This window comes from Gamsiella multidivaricata (genome assembly GCF_025024155.1).
Source record: "Gamsiella multidivaricata strain RSA 2152 chromosome Unknown BC939scaffold_33, whole genome shotgun sequence".
Taxonomy (NCBI): Eukaryota; Fungi; Mortierellomycota; class Mortierellomycetes; order Mortierellales; family Mortierellaceae; genus Gamsiella; species Gamsiella multidivaricata.
Window position 1 is genome coordinate 355,285 of NW_026251741.1, and position 18,301 is coordinate 373,585.

The 18,301-nt window shown below is 50.7% G+C and overlaps 3 protein-coding genes and 1 non-coding gene across 4 annotated transcripts; 1 reads left to right on the plus strand and 3 right to left on the minus strand.

The window, feature by feature from the left end:
* Positions 1-677: 677 nt before the first annotated feature.
* On the plus strand, positions 678-7,110 carry BC939DRAFT_503323 (uncharacterized protein; the record flags this gene model as incomplete). Its single annotated transcript, XM_051560390.1, has 5 exons — positions 678-2,780; positions 2,874-3,025; positions 3,125-3,269; positions 3,344-5,736; positions 5,826-7,110. The coding sequence occupies 5 exons, from the start codon at positions 678-680 to the stop codon at positions 7,108-7,110; spliced, it is 6,078 nt and encodes a 2,025-aa protein (XP_051412189.1).
* Positions 7,111-7,463: 353 nt separating this feature from the next.
* BC939DRAFT_503324 (uncharacterized protein) lies at positions 7,464-11,087 on the minus strand (the record flags this gene model as incomplete). The annotated part of the gene is made up of 2 exons (XM_051560391.1): positions 7,464-10,779; positions 10,879-11,087. 2 exons carry the CDS (start codon positions 11,085-11,087, stop codon positions 7,464-7,466), a joined length of 3,525 nt encoding a protein of 1,174 aa, XP_051412190.1.
* A 536-nt stretch (positions 11,088-11,623) lies between these two features.
* BC939DRAFT_165375 (uncharacterized protein) lies at positions 11,624-14,681 on the minus strand. Its single transcript, XM_051550318.1, has 2 exons — positions 14,311-14,681; positions 11,624-14,211 (listed from the first exon to the last, which is right to left on the minus strand). The coding sequence occupies exons 1-2, from the start codon at positions 14,517-14,519 to the stop codon at positions 11,769-11,771; spliced, it is 2,652 nt and encodes an 883-aa protein (XP_051412191.1). The 5' UTR covers positions 14,520-14,681; the 3' UTR covers positions 11,624-11,768.
* A 1,192-nt stretch (positions 14,682-15,873) lies between these two features.
* BC939DRAFT_t103 lies at positions 15,874-15,955 on the minus strand. Its single transcript has one exon. It is a non-coding gene; the product is annotated as a tRNA-Leu (tRNA).
* Between the last annotated feature and the right edge of the window lie 2,346 nt (positions 15,956-18,301).

Below are 18,301 nucleotides of genomic sequence, written 5' to 3' on the forward strand. Positions count from 1 at the left end.
GTCTGTTGCAGTAAGCAAGTAGGTTGGATGGGAATGAAGGAAGGAAAGAAACTTGCTTGCCGGCCGTTGCAAGGTGGCGGTGAGAAGATAGAGGACTCTGTCGATGCGGACGTGGATGTGGATCGATCATCGCGGATTGCGGATGCGGATATCAAAGGATGCGAATGCATGCGTAGTCTATAGCGCATTCGGCGTCTCGATGGCACCGTCTGGCTGTAATCCTCAAATGACTTAAAAATAGTGCAGCAATTGGACTACAGCCGCAGTGTTACTCCACGCTCAACCGCGTTGTATGCATACAGACAGATAGAGAGACAAACCCTGTGTGGGCCCCCGTTGCTCTCCCGCTTGCTTGCTCATCCGCAAACTACAGGTTTCTCCCTCTTCCTTCTTTTCATTCACCACTCCGTGATTCCATCCTCGTAATCTCTCTCACTCACTCCCTCTCTTTCCACCCATTGCACTCGCACCCATACCCATACCCACCCAAATGGCGTCTAAAAGAGAATAGATACACCACCTTCTTCACCAACCCGACACCCACAACCCACCCATCCTCACTCCTCTCTCCTCCCTCGCACTGCCTCCTTACTCCCTCTCCTGCTCTTTCACACCCTTTTTCTCACCTAATTTCAACACCCTTCGCTCATTTCCTTCACTCTAATACACACACCGCAATGGTCAATACCCTGCAAAAGATCTATAACAGGACACCCTGGCAGCAGAAGCGACTCTCCCAGCCCCTGAGCGACCCAAACTATATCTCCTCCCCTCTGCAGCACTCTTCCGTCTTCGAGGAGGTCCTCGACCAACCCGCCCAAAACCATCAACACTACTATCAGGAACCATCTTCATCCCTGCCCTCATCGTCCTCCAACCCGCTGCAGCGTCAAGTCTCGATCTCAGAACCAGACCGCTCCCCCCGTCCCCCTCGCCCCAATTCCATTGGTCTCCGTCCTGGTAGCAGCAATATCCAACGCACTAATAGTAATTCTAATCACACCGGCAATGACGACAAAAACCAAGACAAGGGCAAGGCCAATGCTGATCCACAGCCGTTGAAAAGGGGCATAACTCGAGCTGACACAAAGATCTCCCTCCGCAAGTCTGGGAAGGATTCGCGTCGCGTCTTTGTCAACGTCCCGCCACCTCAACAGTACCTCAACAAGAATGGAGCACCCAAGTTCAGCTATGGATCCAATCGCATCAACACCGCCAAGTACACGGCCCTGACCTTCTTGCCCAAGAACTTGTTCGAACAGTTCCGGAGGGTCGCCAACATGTTCTTCTTGTTCATGGCCATCATCCAGCTCACACCCACCTTCACCGTCGGCTCGCCCTTCCTCACAGTCTTTCCCCTCTGCTTCGTTGTCGGTGTCACGGCCATCAAGGACGGATTTGAGGACTATAAACGACATGTTGAGGACCGTAACTTTAACCAGCGACTCTGTCAACAACTCAAAAATGTTGCCAATTATAATTACCCGGCCGACGTTCAAAAGGACAGGAACATTGCTGCAAAAACATGGAGCATACTTTCATACAACATCAGTGAGGGTATTACGAAGATGATGAGGGCACTCAAGCTGTCCAAGGAGCCAAGCCATGACCTCTCTAAGATGGACTTTAATGACGACGACACTAGCCATCCGACTCCACAGCAGCAGACAGCATCCCAGGATGGCTCGACACCTGAAGCAGCCCAGCCAGAGTTTAACAAGGAGCAATGGTGCAACTTGCGCGTCGGCGATATCATCATGCTCAAGAACAACCAGGCTGTACCAGCAGATGCCATCATCCTCTCGACCTCCGAGGCTGAGGGCTCTTGCTTCATTGAGACCAAGGATCTGGACGGCGAGACCAACTTGAAGACACGCATGTCACTTCATGAGACCTCAAAATACAACACGGCGCGTCGATGCAGTCGCCTCAAATGCCATATCGACATAGAACCCATCAATGCCAACTTGTTCTCATTCAATGGATCTCTGACTATGCTGGCGCGGAAGAGACGTGTTACGGAGCAAAGAGCTGGACAGTCAGGAAACAACCGCTACAGTGTGTATGCTCCCTCGATCACGTCCAGCATGATGTCGAGTCATCGCGGATCTTTGGACCAGAATCGCAACTCTCTTGATGATCAGCATGAACGAGGCACCGCACCTGTTGAAGGAGACGATTCGATCGATCCTCAATTGCCTGCGCAAGGTGGAACCAGTGCTTCGGAGTACGCGCGGCTTCACAAGAGCGCCACCTACAAGCGTCGATCTCGGTTCTCAGAATCACAGGATGCGCCCGCTTCACTTACAATATCTAATGACAACCAACCCGGGGATAAGCAAGAATACGAAGAATCCACGGAGACATCGTACCAGGATGGGCGCCAGCGTCTCGAGACATCCTCCTCCCTTCGCCCCACGATCTCGAAGCGGAACAGTCTGCACCGGACAGCAACAGGAGCCAGCGTCAGTGGTGTCAGTGGAATTGCCAAGAGCGTACTCAGGGCCAACCACGAACAGCAGATGTATCAACAGCGACAGCAATCGCCGGACGATGGTCTTGTCCGCGTAAGCAGCCACGGTCAACATAACAGCGGTCAGTACAAAGAAACAACCATTCCTGTGGATATCAACAACATGCTGTTACGTGGACACGTTATTCGAAACACGCACTGGGTTATTGCTGTGATTGTCGCGACTGGAACAGAGACCAAGATCATGTTGAACTCTGGGGAAACTCCCAGCAAGCGCAGTCGTATTGAGAAGACCATGAACATCCAGGTAATATTCCAAGTTATTTCGGACGTATGAGTATGCCCACATTGTCAACTTGCGAAGATACTTTTACTTACGTCTTTTCCTTTCTGCTTACAGGTCGCAATTAACTTTGCTATCCTGCTCGTGCTCTGTATTATCTGCGCTGTGGGATCGACAATCAACGACAGGCGTTGGCGGGATACGACGGCGCAGCAACTCTGGGCTAATTCTACGCGCGGCCTTGTCACAGAGGGCGTTGTAACGTTCTTGTAAGTCTTAAGGTGCAACCGCGCTCGTAGAATGATAAACAATCGTGAACAATACCACTAATCGATACACCTTTTACGGCTCATTTTTCTACGCTACAGTACGAGTTTGATTATTTTCCAGAACATCATTCCCATCTCTTTGTATATCTCTATCGAATTCGTCAAGACCTTCCAAGCATACTTGATCTGGCAAGACAGTGACATGTACGATATGGACCTGGACGAGTTCTGCACGCCTAAGACTGTAAGTTAACTGGGCCCCACGACTGATATCTCACCTGTAATCGAATCAAACTAATATTTATTCTGTACTTTCAGTGGAATTTGACGGATGACCTGGGTCAGATCGAGTACGTCTTCTCAGACAAGACAGGCACCCTGACCAGAAACGTCATGGAGTTCAAGAAGTGCACCATCAACGGCAAGATCTATGGCAACAATGCAGTCTCAGGGCAGACGGATGCTGAAAAAGGATTAGAGATGATGGATAGTGGTCATGGACACGATCAGGAACCTGGTGGGGAAAGCGGCGTAAAATCCGGTCAACAACAGCAGTCTGGTGATCAGGACCAGGAGCGCGAAAAGGAGGCGGTTTTGAAGGATTATGACCAAGTGATCCGGAAGATGTTTGAACCAACATACATGGATCCTCTCGAAACCCTCAGCTTTGCGGACCCAGATCTCCTGCGCGACATGAATGGACAGGGCGGTGGAGCCTCGGAGAACAGGAGTACCATTACAGCCGGTAGTGGCAACGGCGAAGGCAGCTCGACTTCGACTCGGCGAGTGGCAAACCACGCTGGAGCATCGACCCCTCAGCACGGTGGTTCGCCCGCCAGCAACATTCGAGATTTCTTCACTCTCCTGGCTCTTTGCCACACTGTTGTTGTTGAGCAACCTGAAGAAGAAATTCTAGATGACGATGATGATGAATTCGGAATGTACGACGACGACGGATCTCCCAAGAACGGCGTAGACAAAAATGCCAACCCAGTTAATTCGTCCCAGGAACAAAAGGGATTCCACCTGGGAATCCGCGCGAAGCTGAAGCAGAAGGTTGGGGCTGCTGGATTGTCAGTACCCGGAGTGACAGGAAATCAGGCGTCTGGTTCTGGAACGAGAAGCCGCAAGAACTCTAACACTGGACCTGTCATGCCTCTTGGAAATGCATCGAGGGATAACTTGAACCAACAGCAGGGCAGTGGATCGAACGGATCGCTGAATGAGCAGAGCAAGACCAAGCCTACGCTGCAGTATCGTGCCGAGTCGCCTGATGAGGCTGCGCTGGTCTCTGCTGCCAAGAACGTGGGATATGTCTTCGTTTCTCGCGGTGCGGCTGCCAACACTGGCGAGGGCGATGGCAAGAAGGAATCTGGGAACTCGCGACAGAACGTCAACGTCAACTTTTTGGGACAGGACCATACTTATGAGCAGTTGGATGTGATCAAGTTCAACTCGACTCGCAAGCGCATGACCGTGATCGTTCGTGAGCCTCAAGCGCTCGGTGGCAGAATCTTGCTTCTGACTAAAGGTGCAGATAATGTCATTTTTGAACGCCTCAGTCAAAATAACGATGATCAGGCGCTGCGTGATCAGACGGAGCAGGATATCGAAGCGTTCAGTAACATGGGTTTGAGAACATTGACTCTGGCACAAAGGGTGTTGGACCAGGAGACCTATGAAGCCTGGGCAGCCAAGTACGCGGAGGCTGGAAAGGCACTGGATGATCGCAGTAAGAAGTTGGATCAGGTCGCGGAGGAGATCGAGAAGGATCTGACGCTCATTGGTGCGACCGCTATTGAGGACAAGCTGCAGGAGGGAGTTCCCGACAGTATCGCGGCGCTGAGAGAGGCCGGTATCAAGGTCTGGGTATTGACAGGAGACAAGCTTGAGACAGCCATCAACATCGGATTCGCATCTCGCCTGCTCGAGAAGGACATGAAGCTCGAGATCATGAAGATGAGTCGCAATGAGGAGCCTGACCATGTGTTACGGCGTTTTAAGGAGCTGGTTGAGGGTGTTCTAAGTGGTCGCGGCAGTCCTGAGGAGCAGAGTGGAGCCGAATTCACCTCAAAGTCGACAAAGACACAGCAAAGTCAATCTGGAAATGAAAAGTCCACTTCACCTCCAGTATCGCCGCCAGCATCGCAGTCGCATCGACTAGCGCAACAATCGCCAGTTGATGGAAGCCCGTGTGATGAAAAGCACCTCCCCCCAACACCCTCAGATACCTCGCTTCTCTACGAGCCCGATCACTCTATTAAGAACTCTCAGGAACAGCAGCACGCACTTATTGTTGACGGATCTGCACTCAAGATTTTGCTCGATGACCAGAATGCACGCAAGGACTTGATCCGTTTGTCCGACGTCTGTTTCTCTGTCATTTGCTGTCGTGCTTCGCCTCTGCAAAAAGCTCTCGTTGTTGAACTGATTCGTCGAGGCAAGAAGACTGTCTGTCTCGCGATCGGTGACGGTGCCAACGATGTGTCCATGATTCAGGCGGCCAACATCGGTGTCGGTATTGCGGGTCAGGAGGGTATGCAGGCAGCCATGGCGTCGGATTACTCGATCACTCAGTTCCGGTTCATTAGGAAGCTGGTCCTTGTTCACGGCCATTGGGGCTACATGCGTATTGCGGAGATGATCCTTAACTTTTTCTTCAAGAACGTGCTCTGGGTTGCCGCCGTCCTTTGGTTCCAGATCTACTGCGGGTATGGTTTAACCAGCATGGAGCATCGCGATGTTATATCGATTTGATGAAGTGTTATTGACATGTTTGTTTGCATGTGCATTTTCTTAGATTTTCTGCGATGTTGTTCTACGATTACACGTTCGTCTCTCTTTACAACTTGATGCTGACGGCCGTTCCTGTGCTCGTCCTTGGTGCGACGGACCAGGATCTCACTGCACCCTATATCCTTCGCTACCCAGGCGTGTACAAACTGGGCATCCACCAAAAGCGCTATAACCAATTCCGCTTCGTCGTCTACATGCTGGACGGCGTCTGGCAGTCTCTGGTCGTGTTCTGGTTCTGGCGTGGAGTGTATGGCATGAACATTTTGAGCCACTCTGGAATCGATAGTTCACTGCTCGAGTTCTCGACATCGGTGGCGATTACGAACGTGGTGATCGCGTCGTTGTACGTGGGTCTGCATACCTACCACTGGACATGGCTGATGCATGTGGCTGTGTGGGGCTCGATCGCTTTCTTGGTGCTGATGATATTGATCTACGGAGCATTCATGTCCTCGCCGATTTACCATGTCGCGATCCAGCTCTTTAGTCAAGGACCGTTCTGGTTCATGTTAATTCTGTCAGTCGTGACCGCATTCTTGGTTCGTTACACGGTGCTGTTTGTGAGCTTCTGGTGGTTCCCAGATGATGTGCATGTGGCCCGAGGGATTATGATTGCAGAAAAGCGCAACGCGATCGCAAAGGGGGTCAAGTGGACGGGACTGGCGCCCGATGGCATGGCCCCGCAGGAACAGTCGGAGCAGGAGAAGGCGATCTTGAAGAAGGAGGATGAGAAGAAGGCCTTGAAGGAGGCCGAGAAGGCCGAGAAGCAGGCAGCCAAGGACGCGAGGAAAGAAAAGAATCGACATGGCGGCAAAGGCAGAGAGCGATCGTACGATCTGAGTATGGTCCAGATCAATGTCAATGACCATTCTCAGCAGCCCTCGGAGGAGCACAGCTCTGCAGTGCCGTATCGAACCAAGAATGCCTTACCAAACCAGAATCAGGATCAAAACCAGGATCAAAATCAGGGTCAGGGTCAGAGACCTGCTCTGCCACAAACCCCGCTCGAGATTCAACGGCAGCTGCTGCAGGTCCAGCAGCAGCAGCAGGATCGGTTAGCGGCTGTGAAGCCGAACGATCCAGCATTCCAGCATAGTCGGAGAACTTCTTCGTATAATTACGTGAACTCATTGAAGGACAAACCTACTGCATTGCCACCGCTGCCTACACCGTCGATCCCATCGGGCTCTGCGGCCGGGTCGGTAGCTTCACTACATGCACAGTCTGCAGTACCACCACCACTACCACAGCAACAGCAACAGCAACAGCAGCATCAACAGGAACAATAATAACGGGGAGAGGATTTTTGCTACGACAACAAACATATTCACAGCCTTATCAGGATTTTATCAGTCATGATTCACCACACCATTCTCCACTTCGTCACGACCTTACAAGTCTAGAGAGGACTATGCGCATATAATTTTGTTTATGAAAATATAGAAAAGACTCACGCAAAAAGTTATGTAATGATTTTCAATAATAAAAAGAAAGAAATTAAAAAAAAGCGCGTCGTAAAACGCATAGACATCGTTTAAGGAGAATGGACGTCATGATAAAGAAATGGACGTCTAAAGAGGTGTGTAACAGAATATCATAACCCTATTTATTTCTTGGACCATTTTTAAATTCAAGAGATCGCTCATTCAGGATCCTCAGTCTCTTCCACAATGCTGATGAACGGTGCTTTGTGTCTCAGCCTATCCTGCAGCTCCTTCGATGCACTCATAAGCTTGTCCTTCGCTTTGGCACTATTCTCAACAGAGAGCAGCGTCAGTGGGAAGGTAGAACCCTCGTCAAGGGAAATACACTCGATCAAGAGCTCGAGTTGCTCCAGCATGAAATTACTGCACCTCAACACCAGACGCTCGAGTTCAGCAAAATCAAGGGCTCTTAATAATAGGCTCCAGTTCTCGCTCTCGAGATCGAACCCGGTCAGTCGGATCTCCTTAAGAGGTCTATACGCCAGGCGCGCCTCATCAGGGGTGTTGACGAATTCGTGGATAAAGCCTTCTTGAGCAGACGACTCGGCAAATGGTGTGTATGACACGGATGGTTCGAACGGGTTTGATACCAGGGCGGCAATCCATTGTACATACTCGACGGTATCAGTACCCCAGCCCTCGATACAGAATGTCTCCATGCGAGGCAAATCGCGTCTGGATGAACAAATGGGCTGAAGTCTGAGCCTCCATCGATGTATTTCGCCACCTTCCAGGGAGAGGGACGTTAGCATGGTGCTATACCGAGTGAGCAGTCGCTCCGCTTTCTTCAGCTGTATCTCGTCCTCCAGGCTGGTGAGAATCAAGGAAAATTTGCGCAGAGACTTTGACTTCTCGATGACGCGATCTATGGAATCCAGGCCGATAGCTGAAAGGTCTCTGGGACGCAGTTCCAGGGTCGTGATCCTAGAGACCTGACTGTTGGTCAACTTGTCGAGGCGCAGCGCCAGATCGTCTGTGGTGCCCCAAGTCATTTTCAGGCGCTTAATATACCAATTGTCGTAATTATGAGGATCTTTGGAAGTGCCCGTATTGGGAATATTCCTTTGATCCTGCGTGCTGATCCTAATAGATGCAGTTGGCCCGATTATGGTGATCGAGGATGGTATTCCTGTGTCACGGGGATAGAACTTGACCTTGCGCAATGCGGAGGAGCCTTCCCGCAAACCAATTGTTTTCTTGATCAAGGCAATCAATTGCGCAAGTCGGAAGAAATTGTCGCTTAGCTCGCCAATTCGGAGATAAGAAAGTCTGGGGTTGCGCTGCAGGATGAGGAACAGTCGGTTCCATCTCTCCGCCATCGGCTCTCTGTAGATGGTCAGTTTAGAAAGATAGCCCTCCTCAAGGAGTCGCCAGTCATCGTCGAGGATCGAATCCAGAGATGGGACCACCGCCTCAATGAGATTAATCCTGCCTTCGGAAAACGTCGCATTCATGAAGTACTGCTGTCTGTATATCCTTGCTGTCTTGAGATGCTGAAGGGCACTGATCATATCGTCAAAGAAGCCGTCCGCATGGTCTTCACGCCAATCCAAAATTAATGTCATCGTCGCAGGGTCGGATACGTGCAACATAGCTCCCCAATCGAGCGCCTCGCTCTTCTTCTCTTGAATTCCCTCGTCGGACATCGCCTGGACAATTGGATCAAACCAGTGGTGCTTTACAGCGCCTGCCATCACCGCCATATCGGATCCTTCTATGGTTTCAGTTTGTAGAGGGGTTCCACGCAAGGTCAAGTGGAGAATACGCGCCTGGTTAACAGCAGTCGCAAATGCTCGAAGATCTTCGATCCCAACGATCCAATCCAGGGAGATCGACAGGTCCTGAATCCAGCATCCTTTAGAAATGATTAGATAGAACTGCTGCGCAAGCATGGCTGTTGCTAATGAGAGTATAACTTTGCCCATTTCCTCGTAAAGAACACCTCCGTTCGATCGGAGGAAATCCCGAAGTTCCTTCGTCACTGTGCTGAAGTTGCTCTCCCGATAGTGGTCGGCACACACGCACTTGACATGCTCCTCTGGAGTGATGATCCGGTGCAAATTACCAGATATGTAGTTCGTGGAATAGAACTTCAGATACCATTCTAGCTCCCGTAGATCTGCTCCTTTTGGTTCATGTTGTTCATCTGTGTCCGTTTGTTCGGCTCTGTCATCCTTGCCATCACTAGTGCCGCACTGCTGTTTCTGGACAAAGCTGATCGTTGCATCCACCAAAGAACCTAGATTCTCCTTCATAAATTTGAAATGTCCCTGACCCGGAACCGTCTCGTCTGCAAGCTCAAAGCGTTCCACTGCTGGAACTACAACGCCCTCCACCGTGGCTCCATACTTGATCATTTGGGCCATTGTAAGGACGTAGGTCTTGTATCTCTTGAAGAACTCTTCCGGACGCTCCAGGTCATATCCTTCGTGATTCGCAAAGTGTATCTCATGCGGTCTCCTGGTGTTCTCCGACATAGTGTGGGGCCCACACTCACACAGAAAGTAGAGTCGAAATTGACTTGCAGTGAGGCTGAGGCTATGGTCGCGAGGCCTCAAGATCTTTGGTAGCACGATAAAGAGTCTCGGACCTGAATATTCTTGGAAATCAAGAGTCCGTGCGAGGGTTGTTCGGACTCTTTTCTGGATAATGGCCAGTCGATCGAGGGCCTGCTGCTCCATCTGCTGTATCACTTCTTCCATATCCTTCATCGCAAGATGAAGAGGCATGTTCCTTGCTCTCTCATCCGCCAGACTGTCGAAGAGCTGGGTCATGGCACGCTTGGTCTGCTCCGTCTGACGTATGTGGTCGAGCGCGATGGCCTGCGAGAAGGATTTGAAGAGTTGTTTGTAGTTCCGGAAAGATTGGTGTGCTCTAGGATTTATGATATTGACAGAGTGGTGGTCATAGTCGCTAATATCAAGGGTGATCTGGCTGGTATTGTCAGGGTTCGACTGACCGATGTTGACGGCGAGCTCATCATTTTCAGCGCTGGGAGTAGCAATTTCGATAGTAGATGGACTGTCGTTGTTGGGAGGGATAATCTCACTGTAAGGCTGGATGGTTTCGGCTCCAAGTGGACTATTGGCGGGAGGTCGGACACCCTCAGCACCAGCTGCACTTGCGTCGCCTTCAGAGCTGTTACCACCTACTTGGACGTGCCCCGTGACAATTCCGGGCACTCGGATGGCACTAAAAGTAATAGATCTTGAGCCCTTGCTGTACACAGGTGCTGCAGATGTTGTTGTTGTTGCTTGGACATAATCAGGAGGCAATGTGGAAACTCTGGAGATGTTGTTTACGCTCTTGTTGGGCGCAATGTTGGGTACATTGTGAAGTCCTGGAGTAGGGTCTACCAGAGGCACGGCATCCAAGCCAGCTTCGGCGGATTGGTCATCAAGCTGATGACTCGGCTGCGCTAAGACGACCTCAAGAACCACATTGGGATAGTGTCCGATCCTTAAAGGGATGATGCTACAGTGTTATAGAGGTAGATGTCAGTCCTTTTGTTTGGCAGCACAGGCAACCCCCGAGCAATGGCTGCAATACAACGATAGCAGACAGAGAACATACTCTTCGAAACCGTCGTCAACCAAAAACGAGACGGCTGCCGAGTCGTGCTTGATGTATTCGGCATCCTTGAAGACTCGCTGGATATCCTTCCAGAGGATGATGAGTTGACCGGTTTTATCGCGCCGTACTTCGATGGTGAGCACCTCAGGCGATGAGCTTGTGCGAAAGGCTTGCCAGTGCTGTCCTTCAGGGGCGTTGGAGACTTTCATACGGGTAAGTGTAGCAGAGGTAGTCGACGCGGAAGGGTGGAGAACTAAGAAGTAGAGGGGGCGAAAGGCGAGGGGGAGGAATCCTCTCTTTTTCGCATAACTAAAGGGGTGAGAGGGAATGCTTTGTGACATGGCCTTGTACCCCGCCTTTACTTTGACACCCTGAGCTTTTTTAACTTGGTCAATGCAGATGCACATTGACGCATCCTTTACTTGAGTTTGACACTAGCCTTGTCGTACTAACATCTATCGCGTTGTAGAAGATGCTCCTACTTTGAATGGGTGTAGACGATTAAGGAATTTACGCACTGTGCTTCATTGAGACAATACCCTCTTTATGTACCCAGTGCTCCACCTGTTCAGCATTGCTATTATTTTATCTTCTCAGTCAACTATTTGAACGCGTTTCAGAGATCGAAACTGCGACTGGTGTGAACCATATGAGTCTGAGGAGTAGTCCCCCATCCAGCTCTGTGGCGAATTCGAGTGCTTCTCCATATCATGCGCACCAACAATGCCTATAGCCTATCACATTTATGGGTGCAATATATGTACATAGTTTATTAAGAGCGAGACACACTTAAGCGCGGTGGAAAGCATAAATACGATGCGACCTGTGTCAGTCCTTCGAGAAACGCGTGAAAAAGTCGCGTAAAAGAAGCTAGACCATGGGCAAAAACATCACTCCTGTCCGCTGTCGGACCCATCGAGCTGCAGAGTGAGATTTTGGGTGAGCTTTGATCTGGTTTTTAGGGTCTTGATGAACCGTCCTTTGAATGTGGAAAGTACATCGTAGGGTACCGTGTTGTATCGACTTGTTAGGTGTTTCTTGACGACTGAGAAGGATACAATGGGCCATGTCGAAGTACTCGAATACATAATCGTCACTGCCGCAATATCGTAGGTCTCGTCACTTCGTAATAATTCGACCATACGCAACCCCGAAAAGCTCCCTTTAGAGAGAGCCATTTCTCTATATGAGATTATTAGCTGCACGAAGTCAAGCAAGTGTCCGCCATGGCATCCGATCCGTACATGGGAGAGCTTGGGGTTGCTTTCCAAGATAGCGTGCAGTCGACTCTTGTCCTTTAACAGAACTTGCTTGAGGCTTACTCTGGACAGATAGCCCTGCTGAAGGAGCTCCCAATCGTCCTCGAGGATAAAGTCAAAGGATGAAAAATCGGCTTCCATGCGACCGATTCTGCCCTCGGAGAAAGTCGTGCGTATCGAGTAATGCTCCCTACGTATTATTAAGCTTTTAAGAGACCGAAATACCATGGCCACCTTTTCAAATGACCTGTCGAGACGGGTGTTCAGCCATCGAGTTACTGTGCCCTCTAGCTCTCCACCGGTACTGATCACAGCCGACCAAAAGTCAATGTTCTTGCTTTTTTTGACTCGAATGCCCTCGTCAGACATCGCCTGCGCAATCGTGTCAAACCAAAACATCAAAGGCTCAGCATCCCCTATGATGAGAGGACGTCCATGCAAAACCAACTGGAGAATGTTGGCCTTGCTGACGGCTCTCACAAAATTCTCAACATCCCGTTCTCGGACGATCCAGTCTAAGGAGATTTCCAGTTCTTGAATCCGGGATCCAGTAGATATGGCATCATAGAATCGGTTCGCCAAGCTCCTTGTCTCAATAGAAATGATTACCTTATCCAGCTCCTCGATATATGTACCACCGTTGGCCTGGATGAAACCTTCTAGGCCCTTCGTCGGCGATCTCAGAAGGTTTTCGCGATAGTGATCGTCACATACATGCTTGACGTGCTCCTTAGGAGTGATGACTCGGTACAAGTTGCCGAGTACGCGATCTTGGCCATCGACCTTTAGATACGACTCTACTTGTCGCAGATCTGCTCCGTCTAACACTTCCTGCCCAGCAACATCCTTGCCGCCATATGAATCACGCTGCAATTTTTGAATGAAGCTGATTGTCGCATCCACCAAAGAACGCAGATTCTTTTTCACAAATTGAAGGTGACTCCGAACAGATCCCGCGTCCTTCGCGACCTCGAATTGCGCCACAGGCGGAACCATGGCACCGTCGATCATAATTCCGTACTTGACCATCTGTACTACGGTCAAAACGTAGGAGCTGTACTTGTCAAAGAACTCCTCCGAATGCTCCAGATCGTATCCATCGTGCTTCGCGAGATGAATCCTGTGGGGTATCGTGGTATTCTGCGACTTGCTGTGTGAACCGCACTCGCATAGAAAGTAGAGTCGAAATTCGTCTGTCGAGGGCTTAAGCGGTCCATCGCGATATCTCAGGGTCCTTGGCAGTACGATGAATAGTCTCGGGGTCGGGCACTCCTGGAGCTCGAACGTTCGAACCAGAGCTGCCCGGGTCCGTGTCTGGATAGCGGTCAATCGATCGAACGACTCCTGCTCCAGTTGACGCATCTCCAGTTCCATATGACACAGCTTTGCGTGAAGTGGGCTATTGCGCGTCCTCTCCTCATTCAAGCTGTCAGAGAGTTGTGTCATGACACGTTTGATCCGCTCCGCCTCGAGCTTGCAGTCAAGTATGATGGCCTGCGAAAAGGATCTGAAAAGCTGTTGGTAATGCCGAAAAGATTGGCGCGCAATTAGATCTGCAGTACTAACGGGCTCATCATAGCCGTCAATATCAAAGGTCTCGCTGGTGATAGGCTGAACAGTATCGACGACGTGCTGGCTGGTGTCAAAAGCAAGCGAATTGAGTGTAGAGGTTGGTGGAGTTGTTTCTGTAACAGGCTGACTGGTTTCGGCGCTAGAGAGACCATTGGCTGTTGGCCGAACGGCCTCAGCAGCAGATACACTTGTGTTGCCTACAGGGCTGCTGTCGCCAACTTGAACAGACCCCGCGGCGAGTTCGGGTCCCCAAACGGCGCTGAAGATAGGAAAATTGGAATCGTTATCGTGCACGGACAACATATGAGAGGTAGTTGTTGCCTGGACATAATTAGGTGGGAGTGAAGACACTCCAGATTCGTTGGCTGGTTCTGAGATAGGGGTCTCATAAAGCATAGCACTTCGAGCTATATCGACAGGGTATCCATTGGCATGACTCGGCTGCGCTAAGACGACCTCAAGAACCACATTGGGATAGTGTCCGATCCTTAAAGGGATGATGCTACAGTGTTATAGAGGTAGATGTCAGTCCTTTTGTTTGGCAGCACAGGCAACCCCCGAGCAATGGCTGCAATACAACGATAGCAGACAGAGAACATACTCTTCGAAATCGTCGTCAACCAAAAACGAGACGGCTGCCGAGTCGTGCTTGATGTATTCGGCATCCTTGAAGACTCGCTGGATATCCTTCCAGAGGATGATGAGTTGACCGGTTTTATCGCGCCGTACTTCGATGGTGAGCACCTCAGGCGATGAGCTTGTGCGAAAGGCCTGCCAGTGCTGTCCTTCAGGGATGTTGGAGACTTTCATATGGGTGTGTGATTGAGGCTGTCGATGTGGAAATGGCGTGAGAACGAGTAAGCAAGAGTGAGTGCGAAAGGGTCATTGGAAGACAAGAAAAGGCGAAGACAAGAAAAGGCGAAAATCCCAGCTTTTAAGGCACACGCCAATTGTCAAATTATGCAAGACACGGGAAGACGTCTCGAGGATTGACATTACATCGTTCACAGATGTTTTCTTGCGTCCCAGTCGTATTCACGAGATACTCGGTGCTGCTCTTGGGATCTCTCTAGCGATCCCGCAACTGAATAAAGGATTTCGAAGCCCTCCAGTGGTGAAACACCCATGCACTCTTCCTCTCGACGGCCCTCAACAGGAGTAGGCTCGGTTTGGCCTTCAGCTAGATCCTGTTGAGATGTCCGACCAGCCCCTCTACACAAAGATCTGACGCGCGTAGGAAGTGTCGATCTGCCTTTGAGAGTACGAGCTGAAGGCGAAAGGCTTCAAGTACTTTAGCGAGGACAGCACCTTCAATACATCCACGTCTCGTTGACATGGGATCAGTCGAAGCATCGCCAGCATTGGATAGATCCTGATCTAGTGGCATATATAATATACGTCGTAGTAGTTTACTTGATTGTCAATGTCCAGCTTTAGGGTTTGAGGACAGAGGAACAACATAGGAAGAGCTTACGCGACGTAGTGAAGATCCGTGCGTCCCCGGGGTCGATAATGCACCACGATGCTTCGAATGTGGTTTCGTCGGGCTGGGAAAGCAATGGGGACATGTCTTCAATTGGCGAGGTATAGCCGTTGTAGTCGATGTGGAGACATTCTAGGCTTGGTATTGTTGCCGCCATTAGAAATATGATCAGGCTCGCGAGGTGGTTCTGCCACTGCGCAGCGTGAGTGAGATCAGGTTCCTGGCGTCGCGGCGAGAGAGATTTGCGATAGACTCCAGACTCCGGACTCCAGATTCCTTGTTGGCGAGAGTATTATCCCCAGCCTGTTCAGCGTGTCTGATACGAAGGAGTTATGGGTCAATGGGTAATGGGTCGAGGCTGTAAAAGCAAAAGAAGGAGCCCTGGATGGTGCCACTGTGTACTGAAGATAGATATCGCGCAAGGTCTGAATCCGAGAATGTGGATGACAAGAATGAGGAAGCTAATGAGGATCTCGGGGGTATGTTCTCCATTGCAAGCGAAGGTGGAATGAGGAACTGTGACAAGGGGTGTAGAAAGAGGTGTTCTTTGTCCCGCATTTTCTCTCTCTCTCTCCATCATTGAACGCGTTTTGGTACAGATGATCATGAACGCGAGAAGTCGTTTGCAACTGTGCCAGAACTTGCCCAAAAAGATGAAAGAAAAATAAAAATGCATCGCATTGTCGACTATGGGACTCGAACCCATGCACCAATTAAGGTAGAGGGCCTAAACCTCACGGAATAACCACTATCCGAAGTCGACGGATACAGGATAAAGACGTAATAAAACTTGTGGTCCCGACCCTCTATATTTTCGATTTCTCAGCGGAGCTTCAAAGACTCTGGTCGCGTTTTGGGGCCTGCGGCGGGCCTAGGATTGTTAAAAACTCTTCCTTCCGTACACATCGGTTATAGCAACTTCAAAACGTCTTTTACACTTTTGTTCGTTCGTGCGAGGCTACCAGTCCGGTTCCTTGTGATTTTCTCATTCCGCTCTCTGAGGCGGTCATTCCCATCTCTTTTTCTAGAGATTCACTCTCCCATTCGCCATCATCTGAGGCCCATCAGATTTTAGCAACCCTTTTATTTTTTATATTTTTTCTTTTCGCTTTCGCGGTCCAACCTCTTGGATATGCCTCCTCGAGGTTTTACCGATCACGACCCGGACGAGCCTATGGAGGGCACTGAAGGGTCGAGCCCTATTGTGGCCTCTGACGAGGTTTACACCCAGCTCCCAGCATCTTCTGCTGGCACACCTGAACCCACTCAATCCTTGGAGGAGATGACTCCCGCCAAGGATTTCACCATTGTTTCCAGGCGTCGCCGGCACTGGCTGATGATCCCTGCCTCTGCAATCTGTGAAGGCAGGCGTCCCTACCTACCAAATCTCATGATCGACATCAACACGGTCTTGAGTAAAAAGGCAACAATTATTGGACAAGGGGCCATGGAGTATTTCGTGGACGATGACCCCATGGTCCTTATCCCAACCGTCGTCTTTGAGGTCGGCACGAGTGACCAACTACAGGCCGCCCTTCGTTGCGGTTTCACTAACATGGACGAAGACGGCAAACCAGTGAGGACTCATTTCCAGGAGTACACCACAACCAGGCAAAAGGCTAAAGAAAGCCAAGTTGTGCGCCTCAACAACATCGCCTGGAATACCAAGGAGGACCAGGTCTACGCTGCCATGGGCAGATGGGGCGTGGTCCGCTCCGTTGAAATGGGTTTCAACAAAACCCACTCCATGGCTACCGCGCGAGTCACATTCGCCAACCCCACCGCTGTCACTAGGATGATAGAGGAAAAAGTTACGTATGTGATCATCGGCAAGGACTCTGGAGCTGTCACTCACCTGGGCGACCATCCTTGCCCCTTCAATAGCGAGCTTACGATGAAGCTCGCGCACCTTCCAGCGTGGTACACACCTTTGGACGTCCTGGAATTGTTCCAGACCATCCCAGCACCCAACGGAGAGGCTTCGGTGCACTCTATCTCCATGCCACTGAGCACGGCAACCAAACGTCGCCTTCCTGAGGCATTCGTTTATTTCTCTACCGCGGCGCAGCGGGAGCGTGTGATCAACAGGGTGTTCCAAATTGAGGGCAAAGACACCGAATGGACCGAGGCAACCCAGCGCACCTGCCGCACCTGTGGCAGCCCCAACCATGGCCAACCAGCTTGCGAGGTCCTCCAGTTGCGCAAAAAGCTGCAGGCTGCACGCAAGGCAAACACGATGGCCATTCGAGGAATTACCACTAGTCCGTCTAAGGTAACGTCGCCATCCAGGTCGACCAGCCAGACAACCCCCTCTCCACGATCTTCCTCGTCCCAGAGCTCTTCAACCCACCCGGTATCCAAAAAAGCGGCCGCTACCATCCAGGCGAAAGCCATGGACTACAAAGGTGCCCTAACGAACAAAGGCAAGGGTGTGGAGAGAACCAACACGGCTGCAGTCAGTTCGACCTCGGCCAACAAACCTACTACTACCAATAACAGTGCCGGTGCTTCCGTCGCTTCTACTACTGCGACAATGGGCGCCACCAAATCGTGGCGAGAGGAGCACGCCGCTATGCAGCAACTTCAAGCGGTACTCAGCCGCCGTATTGACAAGCAACAGCAGGAATGGGAGGCCATGCAGCAGGGATGGCAGATCATGCAGCAGCGCATTGGGCGACTCGAATCAAAGCTCGATACTGTAATTCAATTGCTACAAAAACAACACGCAATCCCCAATCCTCAGCACACTCACCAGGACAATGAGATGGAGGACGTACCAGCTGTCGTCGCCGCTCAGGTTGTGATCGCACCATATATGGCTCCAACTGCCGAGTCCGCAATCACTGTCGGCAAACGCCATTATCGTTCCCTCAGTGGATCAGATGGGTCTGGTGAATCTATGGCTCCTGCAAAAATGGACAAGGAGCAGGCCATTGCGCAGCTACAGCGCGAGTTGAAGGAGGCCAATGAACGAGTTGAGAGCGCAGAGAATACTGCACGCGGCCACCTTGCTGAAGTAAACCGGATTCTTGGGATCAACAAAGTTCAACAGGAATGCATCCAAGACCAGGGTAATGCCCTACAGCGCCTCCTCCCAGCGGAGTGTAAC